The following is a 22,659-nucleotide window of genomic DNA, read 5'->3' as shown; positions in this document are numbered from 1 at the left end:
TTAGTGACATAATATTCTCAAAGTTTATCTTAAAATGTGACAAGATTTATTTATTTATTTTTAATTTTTTATTATACTTTAAGTTTTAGGGTACATGCGCACAACATGCAGGTTTGTTACATATGTGTACATGTGCCATGTTGGTGTGCTGCACCCATTAACTCGTCATTTAACAATATATCTCCTAATGCTATCCCTCCCCCCGCCCCCACCCCACAACAGGCCCCAGTGTGTGATGTTCCCCTTCCTGTGTCCCAGTGTTCTCATTGTTCAGTTCCCACCTATGAGTGAGAACATGCGGTGTTTGGTTTTTTGTCCTTGCGATAGTTTGCTGAGAATGATGGTTTCCAGTTTCATCCATGTCCCTACAAAGGACATGAACTCATCATTTTTTATGGCTGCATAGTATTCCATGGTGTATATGTGCCACATTTTCTTAGTCCAGTCTATCATTGTTGGACATTTGGGTTGGTTCCAAGTCTTTGCTATTGTGAATAGTGCCGCAATAAACATACGTGTGCATGTGTCTTTATAGCAGCATGATTTATAATCGTTTGGGTATATACCCAGTAATGGGATGGCTGGGTCAAATGGTATTTCTAGTTCTAGATCCCTGAGGAATCGCCACACTGACTTCCACAATGGTTGAACTAGTTTACAGTCCCACCAACAGTGTAAAAGTGTTCCTATTTCTCCACATCCTGTCCAGCACCTGTTGTATGTATATGTTACATTTTTTGATGTGTTTATAAGTAAAGGAACACCTGGGTTGCTTCAGCCTTTTGGCTTTTGTGAATACTGGTACAATAAACATAGATGTTCAACTGTGTCTTTCAGGTCCTGTGTTGCATATGTTGGATATAAATTAATAGGATTTATTATTTGATATAGTATTTTATTTTTAATTACTTTGGAAACATAACATTTTAAAACAATGGCTGCATTCTTCTTTTTCACTAACAGTCAATATGGGTTTCATTTTTATTGCATCATCAACAGATTTGGTGTCTTTAAAAAATTGATAATGGCCATTCTAATTGGTGTGAGGTGATTTTGTTTTTCATTGTGATTTTTATGCATTTCTCTATAAATGATAATTTACTGTGTTCTTTCAGTTGCATTTTCTAATTTGTGTATCTTTTTTGATGAAAATTTAATTCAATTATTTGTCCATTTCTAAATGAAGTAATTCAACTTTATTGTTCAGTTTTAAGAGTTGTTTGTATATTCATAATATTAACTTCCATCACATGTGATTTGCAAATATTTTCACTCATTTCCTAGGAGGTGTTGTCACTATTGAATGTTGTCTGTGATGTGCATTGATTTTAAATATAGTATAGTTGAATTTTTCTGTTTTGTTTTGTTTTTTTTTCTTTGAGACTGTCTTGCTCTTGTTGCCCAGGCTAGAGTGCAGTGGTGTGATCTCAGCTCACTCCAACCTCTGCCTCCCAGGTTCAAGCATTCTTCTGCCTCAGCCTCTCCAGTAGCTGGGATTACAGGCGCCTGCCACCATGCCCAGCTAATTTTTGTATTTTTGGTAGAGATAGGGTTTCACCACGTTGCCCAGGCTGGTCTTGAACTTCTGACCTCAGGTGATCTGCCCACTTCAGCCTCCCAAAGTGCTGGAATTACAGGCGTGAGCTACCATGCCTGGCTTGTTGCTCTTGCATTTAATATTGTATTTAAGAAAGTAATGCCAAGACCAATGTCATATATTTTCTTTATATTCTTTTCTGAGAGGTTCGTTATTTTTTATTTCTAAGTATTTTTTAAAAATTTTTTTTGTATTTTCAAAGAGAATGGTTCAAAGAAATGATCCAGCTTTATTTCATCGTGTTGATATCCAGTTCTCAACATTATTTTTTGAAAAGATTATCTTTTCTCTCTTTTGTACTCGTAGCAACTTTGTAGAAGATCATTTGATTATACACAGATGGGTTCATTTCTGGTCTCTTCTGTTCTTTCATCTGTTTATCTGTCTGTGTCAGTACCACATTGTTTTTGTTATTGTAGCTTTTAATTGTTTTGAAATCAGGAAGTCTAATGCCTCTTTGTTTTTTTCCATGGGTGTTATAGTTTATAATAAAAATTTAAATTTTTAAATATTTCTATAAAAAATTGTGCTATTAAGATTTTTATAAAAATCATATTGAATTTGTTCACCACTGTATGTTATATTGACATCTTTTAAAAATTAAATTTTTTTACCCTTGAGCAAGAATATGTTGAAGAGTGTGTTTTATTTTAATATATTTTTGAGTTTTCCAGCTTTACTTTTGCTTTTAATTTGTAGGTTTATTCAGTTTTGTCAGAAAACATGGAATGTGTGATTTTGGTCTTCTTAAATTTATTTGTTGTTGTCATTGTTTTGAGATAGGATCTTACTCTGTCACCCAGCCTAGAGTGCAGTGGCATGACTGGCTCACTGCAGCCTCAGCTTGCTGGGCTCGAGTGATTCTTCCACCTCAGTTTCCTGAGTAGCCGGAACTACAGACATACTATGGGACCACCATGTCTGGATAATATTTTTATAATTTGTAGTAACAGGGCCTCACTAAGTTGTCCATGCTGGTCTCAAACTTCTGGCCCCAGTAATCCTCCCACGTTGGTCTCATGAGCCCCTGCAGTTCACTGGTATTTTTAAATTTCGTAAGACTTGGTATGATTCCTAACAGAATAGGCCAGGTGCAAGTAAGAATATTGTACATTCTCGGCCGGGCGTGGTGGCTCATGCCTGTAATCCCAGCACTTTGGGAGGCGGAGGCGGGCGGATCACTAGGTCAGGAGATCGAGATCATCCTGGCTAACACTGTGAAACCCCGTCTCTACTAAAAATACAAAAATTAGCCGGGCTTGGTAGCGGGTGCCTGTAGTCCCAGCTACTTAGGAGGCTGAGGCAGGAGAATGGCGTGAACCCAGGAGGCGGAGCTCCTCCCAGTGAGCTGAGATCGTGCCACCGTGGCTGGGCGACAGAGTGAGACTCTGTCTCAAAAAATAAATAAATAAATAAATAAATAAAAGAATATTTTACATTCTCTTGCTTTTGACTGAAAAGTTTTATACATGTCTGTTAAGCTTAGTTGGTCTGTAATATGGTTTGCATGTCCATGTTCTGCAAACCTCATGCTGCAATGTACTCCTCAATGTTGGATGTAAAACCTGGTGGAAGGTATTTGGGCCATGGGGCCAAATTCCTCATGAATGGCTTGGCGTCATCCTCTTGGTAATCAAAAAAATTATACTCAGGCCGGGCGCGGTGGCTCACGCTTGTAATCCCAGCACTTTGGGAGGCCGAGGCAGGCGGATCACGAGGTCAGGAGATCGAGACCACAGTGAAACCCCGTCTCTACTAAAAATGCAAAAAAAAATTAGCCGGGCATGGTGGCGGGCACCTGTAGTCCCAGCTACTCGGAGAGGCTGAGGCAGGAGAATGGCGTGAACCGGGGAGGCGGAGCATGCAGTGAGCCGAGATTGCGCCACTGCACTCCAGCCTGGGCAACAGAGCGAGACTCCATCTCAAAAAAAAAAAAAAAAAGTTTATACTCTGTTAATTCAAATGAGAGCTGATTCATTAAAATAAACTAGCTCCTTCACCTCATACTTCCTCTGTCTATTACCATGTGATATGTTCAGTTACTCTTTGCCTTCCACCATGATCGTAAGCTTCCTGAGATCCTCACCAGAAGCAGATGCTGGCATGCACTTCTTGTACAGGTGCAGTCTGTCAAACGAGGCCAAATAAACGTTTTTTGTTTTTTTTTTTGTGACTGAGTCTTCCTCTGTTGCCCAGGCTGGAGTGCAGTGGCGTGATCCCAGCTCACTGCAACCTCCACCTCCTGGGTTCAAGTGATTCTTCTGCCTCAGCCTCTGGAGTAGCTGGGATTACAGGTGCCCGCCACCATGCCTGGCTAATTTTTGTATTTTTAGTAGAGACGGGGTTTTGCCATGTTGGCCAGGCTGATCTCGAGCTCCTGACCTCAGGTGATCCACCCGCCTTTGCCTCCCAAAGTGTTGGGATTACAGGCGTGAGCCACCATGCCTGGCCATTTTTTTCTTTATAAGTTATCCACTCTCAGGTATTACTCTATATGTAAAAAAATTAATACAGTCTATAATGTTTTCTAACTTTGCTGTTTTCTTATTGATCTTTTATCTGAACTTTCTATTTATTATTGAATATAGGGTCTTGATGTCTACAATTATTATGTTGCTATGTATTTCTTGCTTCATTTTTGTCAATATTTTCTTTATATATTTTGAAGCCCTATTGTTATATATACATGTACATATAGATAAATATAATAGTTACATGTTCCTGGTGAATTAACCCATTTTACTATTATATCAGTCTTTGTCTCATGCTAATACTTCACTTAAAGCATACTATGTCTAATATAATTATGACTACCTCACCCAATTGTGGTTACTATTTGCATAGAATAAAGATATTTTCCCCATTCTGATATTTTCTATTTGACTCAATGCTAATACGAGTCGTTTTTTTTTCGTTTTGAGATGCAGTCTTGCTCTGTCACCCAGGCTGGCTCACCGCAACCCCTGCCTCCCAGGTTCACGTGATCTCCTGCCTTAGCCTCCTGAGTAGTTGGGATTACAAGGGTGTGCCACCATGCCTGGCTAATTTTTTTTTTTTTTTCTAGTAGATACAGGGTTTTACCATGTTGGCCAGGCTGGTCTTAGCCTCCCAAAGTACTGGGATTACAAGTGTTAGCCACTGTGCCAGGCCTAAAATTAGTCACTTATAGGCAGCATATTGTATGCTTTTTTCTTGTCATTCAGGCATTTTCTTTTTTTTAAATGTATTTACTTATTCATTTATATTTAAGATAGGGTTTCACTCTGTCAATCAGGCTGGCTTGTAGTGGTGTAATCACAACTCACTGCAGCCTCAACCTCCCAAACTCAGATAATCCTCTTATTTCAGCCTTTCAAGTAGCTCTACTACAAGTAAGTGCCATCACACCCAGCTAGTTTTTTTGTATTTTTTGTAGAGACAGGGTTTTGTTATGTTGCCTAGGCTCGCCTTGTAATCCTAGGATCAAGTATTCAGCCCACCTTGGCCTCCTAAAATATTGGGATTACATTTCTTTTTATTAAGTAGTTTAGTTAATTTATATTTAAAATGATTGTTTAAATCAATGAAGTTACTATTATCAGTTTTATTATTATTGTTTTATGTTTCCTGTAGATGTGTTTTTATCTTCTGTTTTCTTCAATTTAAATTTTAATTGTGTAGTGACATGCTTTATTTTTAAAATGTTTTTCATACATTCTATAAATATTATTTTCATAATGGTCATGAAAAATGGAGATTACATAAAACATCTTAAAGTTAAAACAATTTTTTTTTTTTTTTCGAGACGGAGTCTCGCTCTGTTGCCCAGGCCGGAGTGCAGTGGCATGATCTCAGCTCACTGCAACCTCTGCCCCTCCTCCAGTTTCAAGCGATTCTCCTGCCTCAGCCTCCCGAGTAGCTGGGATTACAGGCGCACTGTAATTTTTGTACTTTTAGTAGAGACGGGGTTTCACCATCTTGGCCAGGCTGGTCTTGAACTCCTGACCTCATGATCCACCCGCTTCAGCCTCCCAAAGTGCTGGGATTACAGGCGTGAGCCACCACACCTGGCCAATATTTTTAAACTCTTAACAACTTCAATTAAATACAAAAACTACACCTCTATATTTTTCAGTTGTTGATATTACAAATTATTTTATATTGTGTATTTGTTAACATATTAATATTTCATTTTTCATGTACTTTTTTTTTTCTTGAGACAAAGTTTCGCTCTTGTTCAGGCTGAAGTGCAATGGCGCGATCTCAGCTCACCACAACCTCTGCTTCCCGGGTTCAAGCAATTCTCTTGCCTCAGCCTCCTGAGTAGCTGGGATTACAGGCATGTGCCACTACACCCAGCTAATTTTGTATTTTTAGTAGAGACGGGGTTTCTCCATGTTGGTCAGGCTGTTCTCGAACTCTCCCGACCTCAGGTGATTTGTCTGCCTCAGCCTCCCAAAGTGCTGGGATTATAGGCGTGAGCCACCGCACCCAGCCTACCTCTTTTTTTGGAAAGTCTTTATTTATATTTTGTCTTTGAAGTAAAATAATTTTGAATCAAGTCTTACTGGTTAAAATTTTTTTATTACATCAAAATTTGGGAAGTTCTCCACCTTTTATGTCTTCAGGTAACCTATTACTTTTTTTCTATATTCTTCTTCTAATATTTCTTTATTGAGTATATTGACATACTTGATGGCATTCGATAAGTTTTACATTCCATGCTTTAATTTTGTTTTGCAATTTAATATTTTTGTGTTATATATTTTAGGATGTGCCACCTCACACCAGTTAATTGTATTTTGATATTTCAGTTTATATTTTAATTGTGTATGACAATATTTAACTGCAATTTAAGAGAGTGTGGAGCAAAATCAACTATGAATTAACCATATTCATTGTCTACTGCCAATATAATTATCCATTTGTATAAATGTTATCCCTGTATTTTTTTATGACTTGTATTTTCCTGGTACAGGTTTGTTGTGAATGGTTGTTTAATTTTGTCTAGGTGAGCAGTCATAAAAATTCTTGTAATTTCAATATTTAGTTATATTTGAATCCATATTTTTGTGTGGGAGCAAAATGTTTGGATTGAAAGATAATTTGAAAACTGTTGGCCAGGTGCAGTGGCTCACACCTATAATCCCAGCATTTTGGGAGGCCGAGGCAGGCGGATCACGAGGTCAGGAGGATCACGAGGTCAGGAGCATCACGAGGTCAGGAGATCAAGATCATCCTGGCTAACACGGTGAAACCCTGTCTCTACTGAAAATACAAAAAAATTAGCTGGGCGTGGTGGCAGGTGCCTGTAGTCCCAGCTCCTCGGGAGGCTGAGGCAGGAGAATGGCGTGAACCCAGGAGGCGGAGCTTGCAGTGAGTGGAGATTGCGCCACTGCACTCCAGCCTGGGCAGCAGAGCAAGACTCCATCTCAAAAAAAAAAAAAAAAAAAAAAGACTGTCATAACTCTTATCTTTTTTAGGTATTATTGTTTATTTTTACTTGTCAAAAACATAACAAAATTTACAGTCAAATATTTTTAAATATTCAGTTTAGTCATCTTAATTATATTGACAGTGTTATGCAATGTATCCCTAGAATGTTTTTATCTTGCACAACTAAATCTCAATACATATTAAACAACTACCAGTTTTTCCCATTTTGTCACACTTTACAAACACCACTCTGTTTTCTGATTCTAAGAGTGTAACTGCTTTATATATCTCATACAATCTCCATCTTTTTGTGGCCGGCTCATTTCATTTTGCAAAATGTCTTCTAGCTTTGTCTTTATAGTTGTTAGAATATTTCCTGCTTTTTAAATCCAGGGTGATATTCCAATATTTCTGTATTTCAAATTGTATCTACTGAGTTGTTTGGTGACAGAAATTTGCATTGTTTTTTACTTACGTGCTTTCAGTGACAATGCTACAGTAATTATGGGTATGCAAATAACTCTTCATGTGATCATATATGTGAAAGTTTATATATGTACTGCATTCTATTTTATTAGTCAACCTTTTTTTACCTTTATACTCATACCAAATTGTTTTAATTCTGTAGCTTTGTAATGTGTTTTGAATTCAAGAACTGTAATGTGTTATTTGCTTTTTTCCTTCTTTTTTTTTTTTTGAAGACTCTTGGGTACTTTATTGTCTCTTGAGATTTTACATACTTTTGTGATTCCTGTTTCTATTTCTTCAAAAATGCAATGAGAAATTTTTAAAAACATTGCACTAAATTAGTAGATTACTTTGAGCAGTATGGATATCTTAACAATATGAATTATTTCAACCCTTGGACAAGAGCATGCTCAAGAGTGTGTTGTTTGATTTCTATATATTTGTAAATTTTTCAAGTTTTTTTTTTTTTTGGGACAGAGTCTCGCTCTGTTGCCCAGGCTGTAGTGCAGTGGTGCAATCTTGGCTCACTGCAAACTCCGCCTCCTGGGTTCAAGCGATTCTCCTGCCTCAGCCTCCCAAGTAAGTGGGATCTCAGGTACACACCGCCATGCCTGGCTAATTTTTTGTATTTTTAGTAGAGACAGGGTTTCACCGTGTTAGCCAGGATGGTCTCAATCTCCTGACCTCGTGATCCACCCGCCTTGGCCTCCCTTACAGTCGTGAGCTACTGCACCCAGCCAGTTTTTCAGATTTTTTCTATTATTGTTTTATATTCTCATTTCATTTTTGTCATAGAAAGTAATCCATAAAAATTCAGTTTTATAAAATTTGTTAAGACTTCTTATTTGGCCTACCAGGTGGTCTATCAAGGAGAATGTTGTGTAAGCTATTGAAAAGTGTGTATATCCTAATGTTCTTGAGAAGTGTTCTCTATATTTCTGTTAAATGTATTTGTTTTTTACTGCCATTGAATCCTCTCTTCCCTTATATTCTGTCTTGTTTTATTTTTATTACAGAAAGTGGGGTATTGAAATATCCTACTATAATTATGTTGCTCTCTATGTGTTTCTTTTATTCTGTCAATATTTGCTTTATGTATTTGGAACCATAATGTGAGATACACACACACACACACACACACACACACACACAACACACATGTATATACAAATTTGTCATAGGTTCCCGGTAAAGGAATCTGTTATTGTTTAATGTTTCTCTTTGGAGTTTTGACTTAAAGTACATTTTATAAAATATGACAGTTTTTGACTTAAGATGTAGGTTGTGTAATTTTTTGGACATCTTCTTTTGTCATTTTGTTAATATTTGTGTAGAATATATACATCCATCATGCCACTTTCAGTCTTGTTTTATAATTAGATCTCAGCTGACTCTTGTAGAAAGTCAAGTTGGATCTTGGTTTTCAAAAATTTTTAATCCCATTATTGAATGTATGTCTTTTTTTTTTTTTTTTCCTTTGGGAAATGGAGTTTTGCTCTTGTTGCCCAGGCTAAAGTGCAGTGGTATGATCTCAGCTCACTGTAACCTCCACCTCTCAGGTTCAAGCAATTCTCCTGTCTCAGCCTTCTGAGTAGCTGGGATTACAGGCACCCACCACCGTGCGCAGCTAATTTTTGTATTTTCAATTGAATGGGGTTTCACCATGTTGGCCAGGCTGGTCTTGAACTCCTGACCTCAGTTGATCCACTTGCCTCAGCCTCCTAAAGTGCTGGGATTAAAGGTCTGAGCCACTGTGCCTGGCCAAAAGTTTGTCTCTTGATTTTATAGATATTTAAATGAAGTTAATTATATATATATTTAAATAATCTTCTGAAACAGAAAGACTTGCTAACATTATTGTTTAATTTGATTCTTGTATCTTTGTCCCTTATTTTCTCTCTTTCTTTCTTCCTTTGTGACTTTTGATTTTTGTATTTATATGCTTTTCTTTCTTATTTGGCTTTGTGTATCTACACAGATATATTCTTTGTGGTTCCTTGGGGATTACATAAAACCTCTACAAGATAAAACAGTATATTATAATCTAGTAAAAAAAAATCAACTTCATTTGCATACAAAAATTCTTATTCATTACATCTTCCCTCAACTTTGTCATTGATAGTATATATTTATATGTTGTATATTCATTAGCAGGTGTTTATAATAATTCCTGTGCTTTTAGTTTTCACATTTTAGATAATAATTAAAAATGCTTTATGCACTATTGTGATAATGCTGTGAAATTCTGTTTTTGTATATGTGCATATCTTTCCCAGAAAGTTATTTATGTATTTTTTTTAGATGGAGTTTCACTCTGTTGCCAGGCTAGAGTGCAGTGGCGTGATCTTGGCCCACGGCAACCTCCGTTTCCCGGGTTCAAGTGATTCTCCTGCCTCAGCCTCCTGAGTAGCTGAGATTACAGGCATGCACCACCACACCCATCTAATTTTTGTATTTTTAGTAGAGACAGGGTTTCACCATGTTCACCAGGATGGTCTCGATCTCTTGACCTTGTGATCTGCCCGCCTCAGCCTCCCAAAGTGCTAGGACTACAGGCATGAGACACCGCGCCTGGCTGAAAGTCATGTATTTTCACATGATTATGTGCTGTTTTCTTGCACCATGTTATTTTCAGTGGAAGGAACTCCTTTCGGCATCCTTGATATGTAGTGCATAGGCAGTGCCAAAATACATTTTCAGAATTTTGTTTTTTATTTATTTATTTCGAGATGGAGTTTCACTCTTGTTGCCCAGGCTGGAGTGTAGTGGTGTGACCTCGGCTCACTGCAGCCTCCACCTCCTGGGTTCAAGCGATTCTTCTGCCTCAGCTTCCCAAGTAGCTGGGATTACAGGAGTGCACCACCATGCCTCACTAATTATTTTTTATATTTTTAGTACAGATGGGGTTTCACCATGTTGATCACGCTGGTCTCGGACTCCTGCCCACAAGTGATCCACTTGCCTTGGTCTCCCAACGTGCTGGGATTACAGATGTGAGCCATCGCACCCAGCCGAATTTTATTTTGGAAGGTGTTTTTCTTTTATTTGGCAGGACAGTTGTTGGTATTATTCTCACTTGACAGCTATTGTTTTCAGCACTTAGACTATATCATACTTCCCTTCTGGCCTGCAAAATTTTCTTGACAGATTCACTGGCTATCTTATAAGCCTATTATTATAAATGACATATCACTTTCATCTTGCAATTCCCAAGATTCTTTTGTCTGTGACTTTTGAAATTTTGCTTATGTATATTTTATAAATATCTTTGTGTGTATTCTAGTTTGTTGTCTTTATTTTTACATTAATTTTTCTTTTATACTTTTAAGTTTTTTTGTATTTTTACCTCCACAATTTCTGTTTTTTGCGATTTTTAATATTTTTGTTGGTATTCTCATTTTTCTGATTTTCAATAGTTGTTTGTGTTCCTATTCACTCATGGAGTATTATTCAACTTATTTTAAAATTTTAAAATTAATTCGTATATTTTTATTTTTTAATGGTTGCTTTCTGAAAATTTTATAATTTTTGCGGGGCTGTATTGCCGTGATATTTTATACATTGTAATCTTGAATTGAAATTGGAAATTAAAAACAAGTTGTCTGTCACAGTCTTTATAATGTAGCTTTGTCTTGGCATATAGTTGGAAACCATTTGTCTTGAGTAGTGATTCTGAGGGTCTTTCAGACATGTTCTTAGGATGTGTCTTGTCTGAAATTTTCTAGCTTTTTTTCTTTTTTTCAGTTGAGTTTGTTCATGTTTCTTCTTGATAGTCGGTAATCACTTGCTACAACTGTTACTGGTCTGTAGTACTGCAGTCTCTTCACTGCTGTAACATTTACCTTTGATCTCAGCAGACTCAAAATGTCATTCCAAAGTATACCACCATTTCTTTCAGCCCTCTATGTCATGGGAGACAGAAACCAATGTCTGCAAAGGCATGTAGAAGCCAGAAGTAAAAATGTATATGTTTGTTATTATTTTTCTTGTCTTTAAAAAAAAAAAAAACACTAGGAGTTGGCAATTTACTTCTAAAGTCACTGTGTTACATTGGGGAACAGAAAGAGCTTTGTTGGGTAAATAAAACAGACTTGTCTCTTTCTTCTATGTGGCTCTTTGCATTGTGCTCACCTGGGGCACTGCACACACTGAACTCATTTATAAATTTTCCACAAATGTATTTTGGTCATTATGTTTTTGTTACATTTATATGTCTATGAAGAAATTAGAGCCTGTGGCATTTTGCTATGCAATCTGGCTTATGTAGTTTGTATAATTTTATAGATTAGATTTGTAAAGTACATTTATCTGAGTCTAGCAAGTGGAGTAATTTCTTATTTTTATTTCTTTCAGTAATGTCTTTTCATTTTGCCCAAGACCTTTGGCCAGAGCAGAACATAAAAGATTCTTTCCAGAAAGTGACACTGAGAAGACATGGAAAATGTGAATATGAGAATTTACAGTTAAGAAAAGGCTGTAAACATGTGGATGAGTTTACGGGGCACAAAGGAGATCATAATACAGTTAACCAATGTTTGACAGCTACCCCAAGCAAAATATTCCAATGTAATAAATATTTGAAAGTCTGTGATAAATTTTCAAATTCAAATAGATATAAGAGAAGACATACAGGAAACAAACACTTCAAATGTAAAGAATGTAGCAAATCATTTTGCATGCTTTCACAACTAACTCAGCATAGAAGAATTCATACTAGAGTGAATTCCTACAAATGTGAAGAATGTGGAAAAGCCTTTAAATGGTTCTCAACTCTTACTAAACATAAGAGAATTCATACTGGAGAAAAACCCTACAAATGTGAAGAATGTGGTAAAGCCTTTAACCAGTCCTCACAACTTACTAGGCATAAGATAATTCATACTGAAGAGAAACCCAACAAATGTGAAGAACGTGGCAAGGCCTTTAAACAGGCCTCACACCTTACTATACATAAAATAATTCATACTGGAGAAAAACCTTACAAATACGAAGAATGTGGTAAAGTCTTTAGCCAGTCCTCACACCTTACTACACAAAAGATACTTCACACTGGAGAGAAACTCTACAAATGTAAAGAATGTGGAAAAGCTTTTAACGTATTCTCAAATCTTACTAACCATAAGAGAATTCATGCTGGGGAGAAACCCTACAAATGCAAAGAATGTGGCAGAGCTTTTAACATATCCTCAAACCTTAATAAACAGGAGAAAATTCATACTGGAGAGAAACTCGACAAATGTGAAGAATGTGACAAAGCTTTTAACCGGTCCTTAAAACTTACTGCACATAAGAAAATTCTAATGGAAGAGAAACCCTACAAATGTGAAGAATGTGGCAAAGTCTTTAACCAGTTCTCAACTCTTACTAGACATAAGATAATTCATACTGGAGAGAAACCCTACAAATGTAAAGAATGTGGCAAAGCTTTTAACCAATCTTCAAACCTTACTGAACATAAGAAAATTCATACTGCAGAGAAATCCTATAAATGTGAAGAATGTGGCAAAGCTTTTAACCAACACGCAAACCTAATTAACCATAGGAAAATTTATTCTGGAGAGAAACCATACAAATGTGAAGAATGTGGAAAAGCTTTTAATCGATCCTCAACCCTTACTAGACATAAGAAAATTCATACTGGAGAGAAACCGTACAAATGTGAAGAATGTGGCAGAGCTTTTAGCCAGTCTTCAAACCTTACGGAACATAAGAAAATTCATACTGGAGAGAAACCCTACAAATGTGAAGAATGTGGCAAAGCTTTTAACCGATTCTCAACCCTTACTAAACATAAGAGAATTCATACTGGAGAAAAACCCTATAAATGTGAAGAATGTGGAAAAGCCTTTAATCAATCCTATCAACTTACTAGACATAAGATAATTCATACTAAAGAGAAACTCAACAAATGTGAAGAATTTGGTAAGGCCTTTAAACAGTCCTCACACCGTACTATACATACAATTATTCATACTGGAGAGAAACCCTACAAATGTGAAGAACATGGCAAAGTTTTTAACCAATCCTCAAACCTTACTACACAAAAGATAATTCATACTGGAGAGAACCTCTACAAATTTGAAGAACATGGAAAAGCTTTTAACCTATTCTCAAACATTACTAACCATAAGATAATTTATACTGGAGAGAAACCCCACAAATGTGAAGAATGTGGAAAAGCTTATAACCGATTCTCAAACCTAACTATACATAAGAGAATTCATACAGGAGAGAAACCTTACCAATGTGCAGAATGTGGCAAATCCTTTAACTGCTCCTCAACCCTTAATAGACATAAGATAATTCATACTGGAGAGAAACCTTACAAATGTAAAGAATGTGGCAAAGCTTTTAACCTATCCTCAACCCTTACTGCACATAAGAAAATTCATACTGGAGAGAAACCCTATAAATGTGCAGAATGTGGCAAAGCTTTTAACCAATCCTCAAACCTTACTACACATAAGAAAATTCACACTTCAGAGAAACCCTACAAATGTGAAGAATGTGGCAAATCCTTTAACCAGTTCTCATCTCTTAATATACATAAGATAATTCATACTGGAGAGAAACCCTACAAATGTGGAGATTATGGCAGAGCTTTCAACCTATCCTCAAATCTTACTACACATAAGAAAATTCATACTGGAGAGAAACCCTACAAATGTGAAGAATATGGCAAAACTTAATTGATCCTACAAGCTTACTACACATAAGAAAATTCATACTGGAGAAAAACTCTACAAATATGAAGAATGTGTTAAAGCCTTTAACAAGTCTTCAACCTTTTCTACACACACAAGATATTTTATACTGGTGAGAAGCCTTACAAATGTAAAGAATGTGGCAAAGCTTTTAACTAATCTTCAAACCTTACTGACCGTGAGAAAATTCATACTGGAGAGAATCCTACAAATGTGAAAAATGTGGCAAAGCCTTTAACTGGTCTTCAACTTTTACTAAACATAAGGTAATTCATACTGGAGAGAAGCCATACAAATGAGAAGAATATGGCAATACCTTTAATCAGTCCTCACACCTTTCTACACATAAGATAATTTATAATGGAGAGGAACTCTATAGTTGTGAAGAATGTGGCAAAGCTTTTAACCAATCCTCATACCTTACTATACAGAAATTCATACCGGAGAGAAAGTCTACGATTGTGCAGAATGTCGCAAAGCTTTTAACCTTCCTTAACCCTTACTGCAGATAAGAAAATTCATACTGGAAAGAAACCCTACAAATGTGAAGTCTGTGGCAAAGCTTTTCACTGATTCTCAACTCTTACTACATGTAAGAGTATTTATACTGGAGAGAAACCCTACAAATGTAAAAAATGTGGCAATGCCTTTTACTGGTCCTCACACTTTGCTACACATCAGACAATTTATACTTTGAGAGAAACCCTGCAAATGTGAATAATGTGACAACACTTTAAACCAATCCTCAAACCTCACTAAACATAAGATAATACTGAAAGCTTTACAAACCTGAATGATGTGACAATATTTTTGATAACACCTCAAACTTTCTAACATAAATCATACTGGTGAAAAATCCTAGAAATGTGAAAAATATCACAAAGCCTTTAAGTGGTTGTCACACTTGATTGTAGGTAAGATAATCCATACTGAAGAAAACTCCTGGAAGTGTAAAAAATGTGGCAACACTTTTAATAAATGCTCACCCCTTATTGCACAGGAAAGCATTTATACTTCAGAAAGATTGTAGAAATACAAGGAATGTGGAAAAGCCATTATTATCTGCTCAGATTTTACTCAACATTAGTTAGTACGTAATAAAAGCATTATAAATGCAATTTTTGTCGAGATCTTTCAGAAAATATAAGCCTTTAAAGTGAAGAAAAGGAGCCAGGTGTGCTGGCTCACATCTGTAATGCCAGCACTTTGGGAGGCTGAGGTGGGTGGATCACCTGAGGGCAGGAGTCTGAGACCAGCCTGGCCAACATAGCAAAAGCCCATCTCTATTAAAAATTTTACAAAAATTAGCTGCGTGTGGTGGCAGGCCCCTGTAATCCCAGCTACTTGGGAGGCTGAAGCAGGAGAGTTGCTCAAACCTGGGAGGCGAAAGTTGCAGTGAGCTGAAGTCACACCACAACACTCCAGCCAAGGCAACAAGAGCAAAAACTTCGTCTCAAAAACAAAACAAGGTACTCATTTTGAGGACAAACAATACAAATACGAAGAGGGTTGTAGTACCTTTACTTGTATCACAGATATTGTTGTACCCATTTTGCACTAGAGGAAAACCATGAAGCAGTTGCTCATTGTTCAACACCAGAAAATTTATATTGGAGAAAAACACTAAATGTAATGCGTTTGTGAAAACGTTTTTTAAAAAACTACAGCTTAGAAAATACCAGAGGCCTCATACTAAAATATATTTTTGCAAGTGCAGTAAATATAAAAATAATTTAATCCAAAATTAAGTCTATGTAAATATCAGAGAATTCACAGTAGAAATATCTAAGGTACTGACACTTCGGACATTGCACTAAATCAGAATGCTGAGTATAGAAAATAATTTAAAACTAAAGTTGGTAGATAAACAATGTGTATATAACTTTAAAAGAAGTAGAATTTTTTTGTAGATGTATAATTACATTCAAATTATATTTTTTCTTGAAAAAATTAGTTTTTGAAAAGCAAATGATGTAATTCAACTCTCAAATTACTTCATGCTCTTCATTCCTATTGTATTCACACGTGAAAGCATGTGATTTTTCATGCATCAAAGATATGAGAAATCATTTGTTAGGTCGGTATTATTTATGACACTTTCTATGAAAGAATAAGGACATTAAAATATAAGATGCATGATGAAAACCTGTGTGAAGAGGCGGTTTGTGTTTAACTTACAATATTGAGTGATCCATGAAGTAGGTTTTCAGAGCGATATTCTTCTGCGTTATGGTAAGAGAAAACCATTTTTAATCTAGTTAAAATTAAAGTTAATTAGTAGTATATCATTTTACTAATTGTACTTTTAGGTAAAATGCAATGTGTTTAAAAATTTTTGGATTATGCATGAACTTAATTTTTTAATTAAACTTTTTTAACATGTTAAAACTATTGTGCATTCAATGAAGTGTTTTCATGCCACTGACTTTACCTATCCCACATTACTCAAAGGTTTAGGTAAAAGAGGATAACAGTATACTACTTGATAACATAATGGGCTAACATCTCTAATAATTATTTTTGCTAGTGGCTTTAAACTGTTAATAAAGAATATTGTTCCCATAGGTTATATTTTTATTCTTTTTAAAATTTAAACTTATTTCTCTTAATTTTTGTGGATACATAGTATGTGTATATCTTTATGCCATGTATGGCATATTTTGATACAGGCATATAATTTTATGTATTAATCACATCAGGGCAAAAGACGTTATCCATCAACTCCAGCATTTCTCTTTTGTATTACAAACCAATTCTACACTTTTAGATACTTTAGAATGTACAATCATTACTACAGGGTCATTTTATGGTTATAATAAAAATTATATGCAAGTATAAATCATGAGAAAATTCTGAGTTCTGAATAAACATTTAAAAAATGTTATATATTTTTCTTTGAACATGTGGCCTCTCTGCCTGCAAACATAACAGCATTTTAGTTTTGATTTACATACACTTAACTATACACATACATTACTCTAAAAATAAACCTTAGGTATGAGAAAATTATGGAGCAAGTAAGTGTGTTTGTGTATTAGCTTGTACCTATTTTCAGAAGACGAGCAATATTGGAACAAAACTAATCTTTTTTTTTCGAGACGGAGTCTTGCTCTGTCGCCCAGGCTGGAGTGCAGTGGTGCGATCTCGGCTCACCGCAAGCTCCGCTTCCCGGGTTCACGCCATTCTCCTGCCTCAGCCTCCCGAGTTGCTGGGATTACAGGCGCCCAGCACCACGCCTGGCTAATTTTTTTGTATTTTTTAGTAGAGACAGGGTTTCACCGCGTTAGCCAGGATGGTCTCAATCTCCTGACCTCGTGATCCACCCACCTCGGCCACCCAAAGTGCTGGGATTACAGGTGTGAGCCACTGCGCCCGGCCAAAACTAATAATTTTTAAAAGGTAACTAATTTACTAGACAACTGAAAACCTCAAAAATGCTGAAAGCAAATCTATACCCTCTGCTTTGCATTGAATTCATTTCTGTAAAATCTGGCTTATGATTTAGAATCTCCCCATGCAAAGTTTTTGTTGATACTTGTGTGATACTCATGCTAACGTTTTTAATTTTCTTGTTACTTATGCTTTTTTCTTTTATAACTTACCAGGTATTCATCATGTGAGCTGGTCATGGATTATAAGAATGATTTTTATAAACTTTAGGAGTACACACAAAATAACTTCTAGATGTGTTTCCAAAATTTGTGTATTATATTTTATTTAGTTAGAACATTCCATTTCTTCTTTCCATTGGAGGATCCTATATAAGCCTACTTTTCTTTAGTTAGTATTCTTTTGTCTTGTTATAGTTGACATAAGTAAACTTATTTACTGAGCCAGTTCAGGTAAGAACTAGAAAGACTTCATAAGTCATGAAAATGTTTTTATATATAGATGTAGCAAACAAACATGACATTGCTTATTGTGTAACAGATGCTCCATAATGAGCCATATGTATTTCTGCTGGTGTTAGTTTGTAACTAACTTCAAGTCAGAGATGGAAAATATTAATAGTGAGGAACTAACATTGATTTTTCATGTGGAGAGAACTTTTTTTTCAGGCTGCAAAGCTGAATCTTGCTGTTTTTTTTTTAATTTCCTAATTCAGTTTTATTTATCTTACGTGTCTTCCGTGTATTCAACGCAGTCCTTCTTTTTCTGTGTTATTGCCACAGTTTTCTCACTGTTGTCTTCATGCCATGTCAATTCACATGGTATTTTGTAGGTTTTGTTGAGAAAGTTGGTATTTTTTAATGCACTGAAAAATTGGTTATAACTAGAGAGTTTGCTTATCAATATAACTTTCAGATTAGTTAAGATAAAAGGCATGCAATGTCCACAGGTGAGAGGATTAAATCAGCGTTGTTTTTCTCTGTTTTTAAAAGGAGCATCATATCAAATTCTTACATAAAGTGTGGCAAATATTAAATTTACTAGAAAATAGATCTTAAAAATTAAATTTTTAAGAGAGCTAATGGTAAGTGAAGAATTTTAAATTTAATTTTCTATGATATAGCACAGCATACTTTTTTTTTGCAGAATCTTCTATTTTAAAGTGTGAATATTCAAGGTTGCAAAATAACATGACCTCTGTTGATTCAATATTTGGAATACTATGTCTTTTTGATAGTACAATTCAGAAAAGTTTCTCACTCTTTATATAATTATTTTAATGAGTGAAGTTTAATCTACAGTTTTTATTCTTAGTCACCTAACTAGCCAACTTCTTATTTTCTATGGAAAACTTTTGGAGATAATGGCAGCTTTTGGATTAAAACGTTTTCTGTTATTTTGCATGCTAACTTGTTTACTGTGTTAGCAGTTAGTCATTAGACCGTAAGAAACACCTCTCTTTCAGTGTCTTTCATACCATTACCATCTGCAATAAATAAATGTGTATTTGTTCTGTAAAACATTATGTTTGGAAGTATATATACATTGTCAAATGCTTAATTTTAGGTCATTAAAGTTTTACCTCACAGAGTTAACATTTTTGTGGTGAGAGCAGATGACATTGTCAGCATTTTCCAAAAATACTAATATATTATTATATTCTATAGTCACCATGTTATAAAAAAAAAAAAAAACCTCCTGAACTTCTTTCTATCCAACTATAATTATGTATTCTTTGACTGACATCTTTCCACCCCCCCCTTTTTTCTAAATACCTTGGCCCCTGGTGGTCACTAGTTTACTCTCTACGTCAATGAGATTACATTTTGTTTATTTATGTATTTATTTATGAGACAGAGTCTCACTCTGTCACCCAGGCTAGAGTGCAATGGTGCGATCTCAGCTCACTGCAACCTCTGCCTCCCAAGTTCAAGTGGTTCTTCTGCCTCAGCCTCCTGAGTAGTTGAGATTACAGGCGTTCACCACCACTTCTGGCTAAATTTTTGTGTTTTTAGTAGAGACAGGGATTTGCCACATTGCCTAGACTGGTCTTGAACTCCTGAGCTTAGGCAATCCACCCCTCTTGGCTTCCCAAAGTGCTAGGATTACAGGCGTGAGCCGCCACATCTGGCCGAGATTACGTTTTTTAGAATCCATGTGTACGTGAAATCATGAAATGGTCATCTTTCTGTACCTGGCTCATTTCAACAAATATAATGTCCTCCAGTTTAATTTATGTGATTGAAAATAGTAGAATTTTCTTTTTTGAAGATTAATAGTATTCCATAGTATGTACCACATTGTCTTTATTCGTTAAATGTTGAACTGTTGATTCCATATTTTGGGAATTGTGAAGAGTGTTGCAAGCAGTATGGAAGTGCAATTATTTCCTCATTCCGATTTCATTTGTTTTGCATATATAAACAATAGCGAAATTGTTTTTTTTTGTTTTTGTTTTTGAGACAGAGTCTAGGTCTGTTGCCAGGCTGGAGTGCAGTGGCACGATCTTGGCTCACTGCATCCTCCACCACCTGGGTTCAAGTGATTCTTCTGCCTCAGCCTCCTGAGTAGCTGGGATTACTGGCATGCACCACCACGCCCAGCTAATTTTTGTATTTTTAGTAGAGACGAGGTATCACCATGTTGGCCAGGATGGTCTCGAGCTCCTGACCTCGTGATCCACTCCCCTCGGTCTCCCAAAGTGCTAGGATTACAGGCATGAGCCACTGCGCCCGGCTGAAATTGCTGTATTATATGATAGTTTAATTTTAAATTTTTTGAGAAATCTTATTTAGTTTTTTATGACTGTCCTCATTCACATTCAAACCAGTGTGCAAGCATTCCCTTTTCTTCACAAGCTAATTTATTTTCTTTGTAATAAGAGTAATTCTCACAGGAGTGAGTTGATACCTCATAGAGTTTTGGTTTCTTTTCTCTGATAATTGATATTGAGCATTTTTTATATATCTCTTAGCCATATGTATGTCTTTCCTTGAAAAATATTTAAGCCTTTTGCTCATTTTTAATGGTTATTTGTCTTTTGTTATATAGTCATTTGAGCTTTTTATTTTTTTATATTAACCCCTTGTTACATGTGATTTGCAAGCATTTTATCCCATGTTTTAGTTATCTTATCCTGTTGGTCGTATCAGATTCTGTGCAGCAGCTTTTTAATTTGAAATAGTGTGATTCATCTATTTTTTCTTTGATTCCCTGAGATTTTGAGGTTAAGTTAAAAAAGTCACTGCCTAGACCAATGTTATGGGGATTTCACTCTATATTTTTCATAGTAGTTTCAGAGTTTCAGGCCTTATGTTTAAGTATCTAATTTATTTCAAATTGATTTTTATATATAGTGTAATATGGTCTCATTTTATTTCTCTGCATGTGGACGTAAAGTTTTCTTGACACCATTTGTTGAAGATAATATTTTTTCCCTAGGAAATGTTCACCTACATCTAAAATTAGTTAGCTTAAATACATGAATATACTTCTGGTCTCTCTTTTCTGCTCCATTGGCCTATGTGTCAATATACACAACTTCCCATGATTTAATCAGGAAAAAAGAGAAGTCTTGAACAGAGCAAAAATGTATTAAATGTATAATAAAATTGAATTTGTAATAAAAAAAACCCTACAAAATATAACAAGTCCTGGATCAGATGAATTTGCAGCCCAATTTTACCACAAATACAAATATGATCTGGTACTAATTCTACTGAATGTGTTCCAAAAATGAAAGTGGGTTTCCTTCCTAACTTGTTATATGAAATCATCATCATCTTGATACCAAAATCTGCTTAAGACACAAGAAAAAAAATCTACAGTCCAATATTCCTGTTGAACATTGAAACAAAAATCCTTCCTGAAATACTAGCAAGCCGAGTTCATAAGCAAATGAAAAAGTTATTTTGCCACAATCATGTGAGTATTATTTTATGACTGCGAAGATGTTTCATCATATACAAGTCAATAAGTGTGATTCACCATGTAAAGATAATTAAACTCATAAGATCAGATGATTATAACAATAGATGCAGAAAAAGCACTCAAGAAAATCCAATATTCGTTCAAAAATCCTCAACAAACTAGGCATTGAAGAAATATCTCACAATAATAAGAGACGTCTATGACAAATTCTCAGCCAACATCATACTCAACAGGTGAAAGCTGGATGCATTCTTCATAAGAATAAAAATAAGAATACCCACTCTAAACACTCCTATTCAACATAGTTTTGGAAGTCCTAGCCAGAGCAATCCAACAAGATAAAGAAATAAAAGTCATCCAAATAGGAGAAAAGAAAGTCAATTTAATTCTCTACCAGGGAAACTTTAGAGATTTCACCAAAAGACTCCTAAGCCCAAAAAATGACTTCAGCAAAGTTTCAAGATACAAAATTAACATACACAAATGAGTAGCATTTCTATACACCAATAACATTCACCTGACAACAAAATCAAGAGCACAGCTTTATTTAAAATAGCCACACCAAAAAATTAACATACCTAGGAATGCATTAAGTCATGGAGGTAAAATATCTCCACAGGGAGAACTACAAAACACTACTGAAACAAATCAGAGACAACACATAGAAATGGAAAACATGGCTGGGCGTGGTGGCTCATGCCTGTAATTCCAGCACTTTGGGAGGCCGAGGTGGGTGGATCATGAGGTCAGGAGTTCAAGACCAGCCTGGCTAACATGGTGAAAACCCATCTCTACTAAAAATATAAAAATTAGCTGGGCATGGTGGCACGTGCCTGTAATCCCAGCTAGGGAGGCTGAGGCAGGAGAATCGCTTGAACCCAGGAGGCAGAGGTTTAAGTGAGCCGAGATTGTGCCACTGCACTCCAGCCTGGCAACAGAGCGAGACTCAGTCTCAAAAAAAAAAAAAAAAAATTCTATCCTCATGAATTTGAAGAATCAATATAACTAAAGTGTCCATGCTCCCTAAAGCAACCCACAGATTTAGTGATATTTCTATCAAACTATCAATGCCATTTTTGGTGAACCTAGAAAAACTTTGAAATTCATATTAAAGAATAAAAGAGCCCATATAGCCAAGGTATTCTTAAAAAGAAT

General features: G+C 35.7%; 1 protein-coding gene across 4 annotated transcripts in view; it reads left to right on the top strand.

Moving 5' to 3' along the window:
* LOC116812068 (zinc finger protein 107) overlaps positions 1-22,659 on the top strand; it is an 81,013-nt gene that overhangs the window by 41,487 nt on the left and 16,867 nt on the right. For 3 of the 4 annotated variants that reach the window (XM_058444495.1, XM_058444497.1, XM_032757679.2), the window contains exon 4: positions 11,834-20,087. In XM_058444495.1, the coding sequence (XP_058300478.1) occupies positions 11,834-14,169 (2,336 nt within the window). In that variant the 3' untranslated portion in view covers positions 14,170-20,087. Of the gene's footprint in view, positions 1-11,833; positions 20,088-22,659 lie in introns of those variants that run through there. The other variant, XR_009214979.1, reaches the window with a different exon arrangement.

The sequence above is a fragment of the Hylobates moloch genome, unplaced genomic scaffold (assembly GCF_009828535.3).
Source record: "Hylobates moloch isolate HMO894 unplaced genomic scaffold, HMol_V3 SCAFFOLD_1, whole genome shotgun sequence".
Lineage (NCBI taxonomy): Eukaryota > Metazoa > Chordata > Mammalia > Primates > Hylobatidae > Hylobates > Hylobates moloch.
The sequence above is the reverse complement of the archived record's forward strand: the minus strand, read 5'-3'. Positions and strand labels throughout refer to the sequence as shown.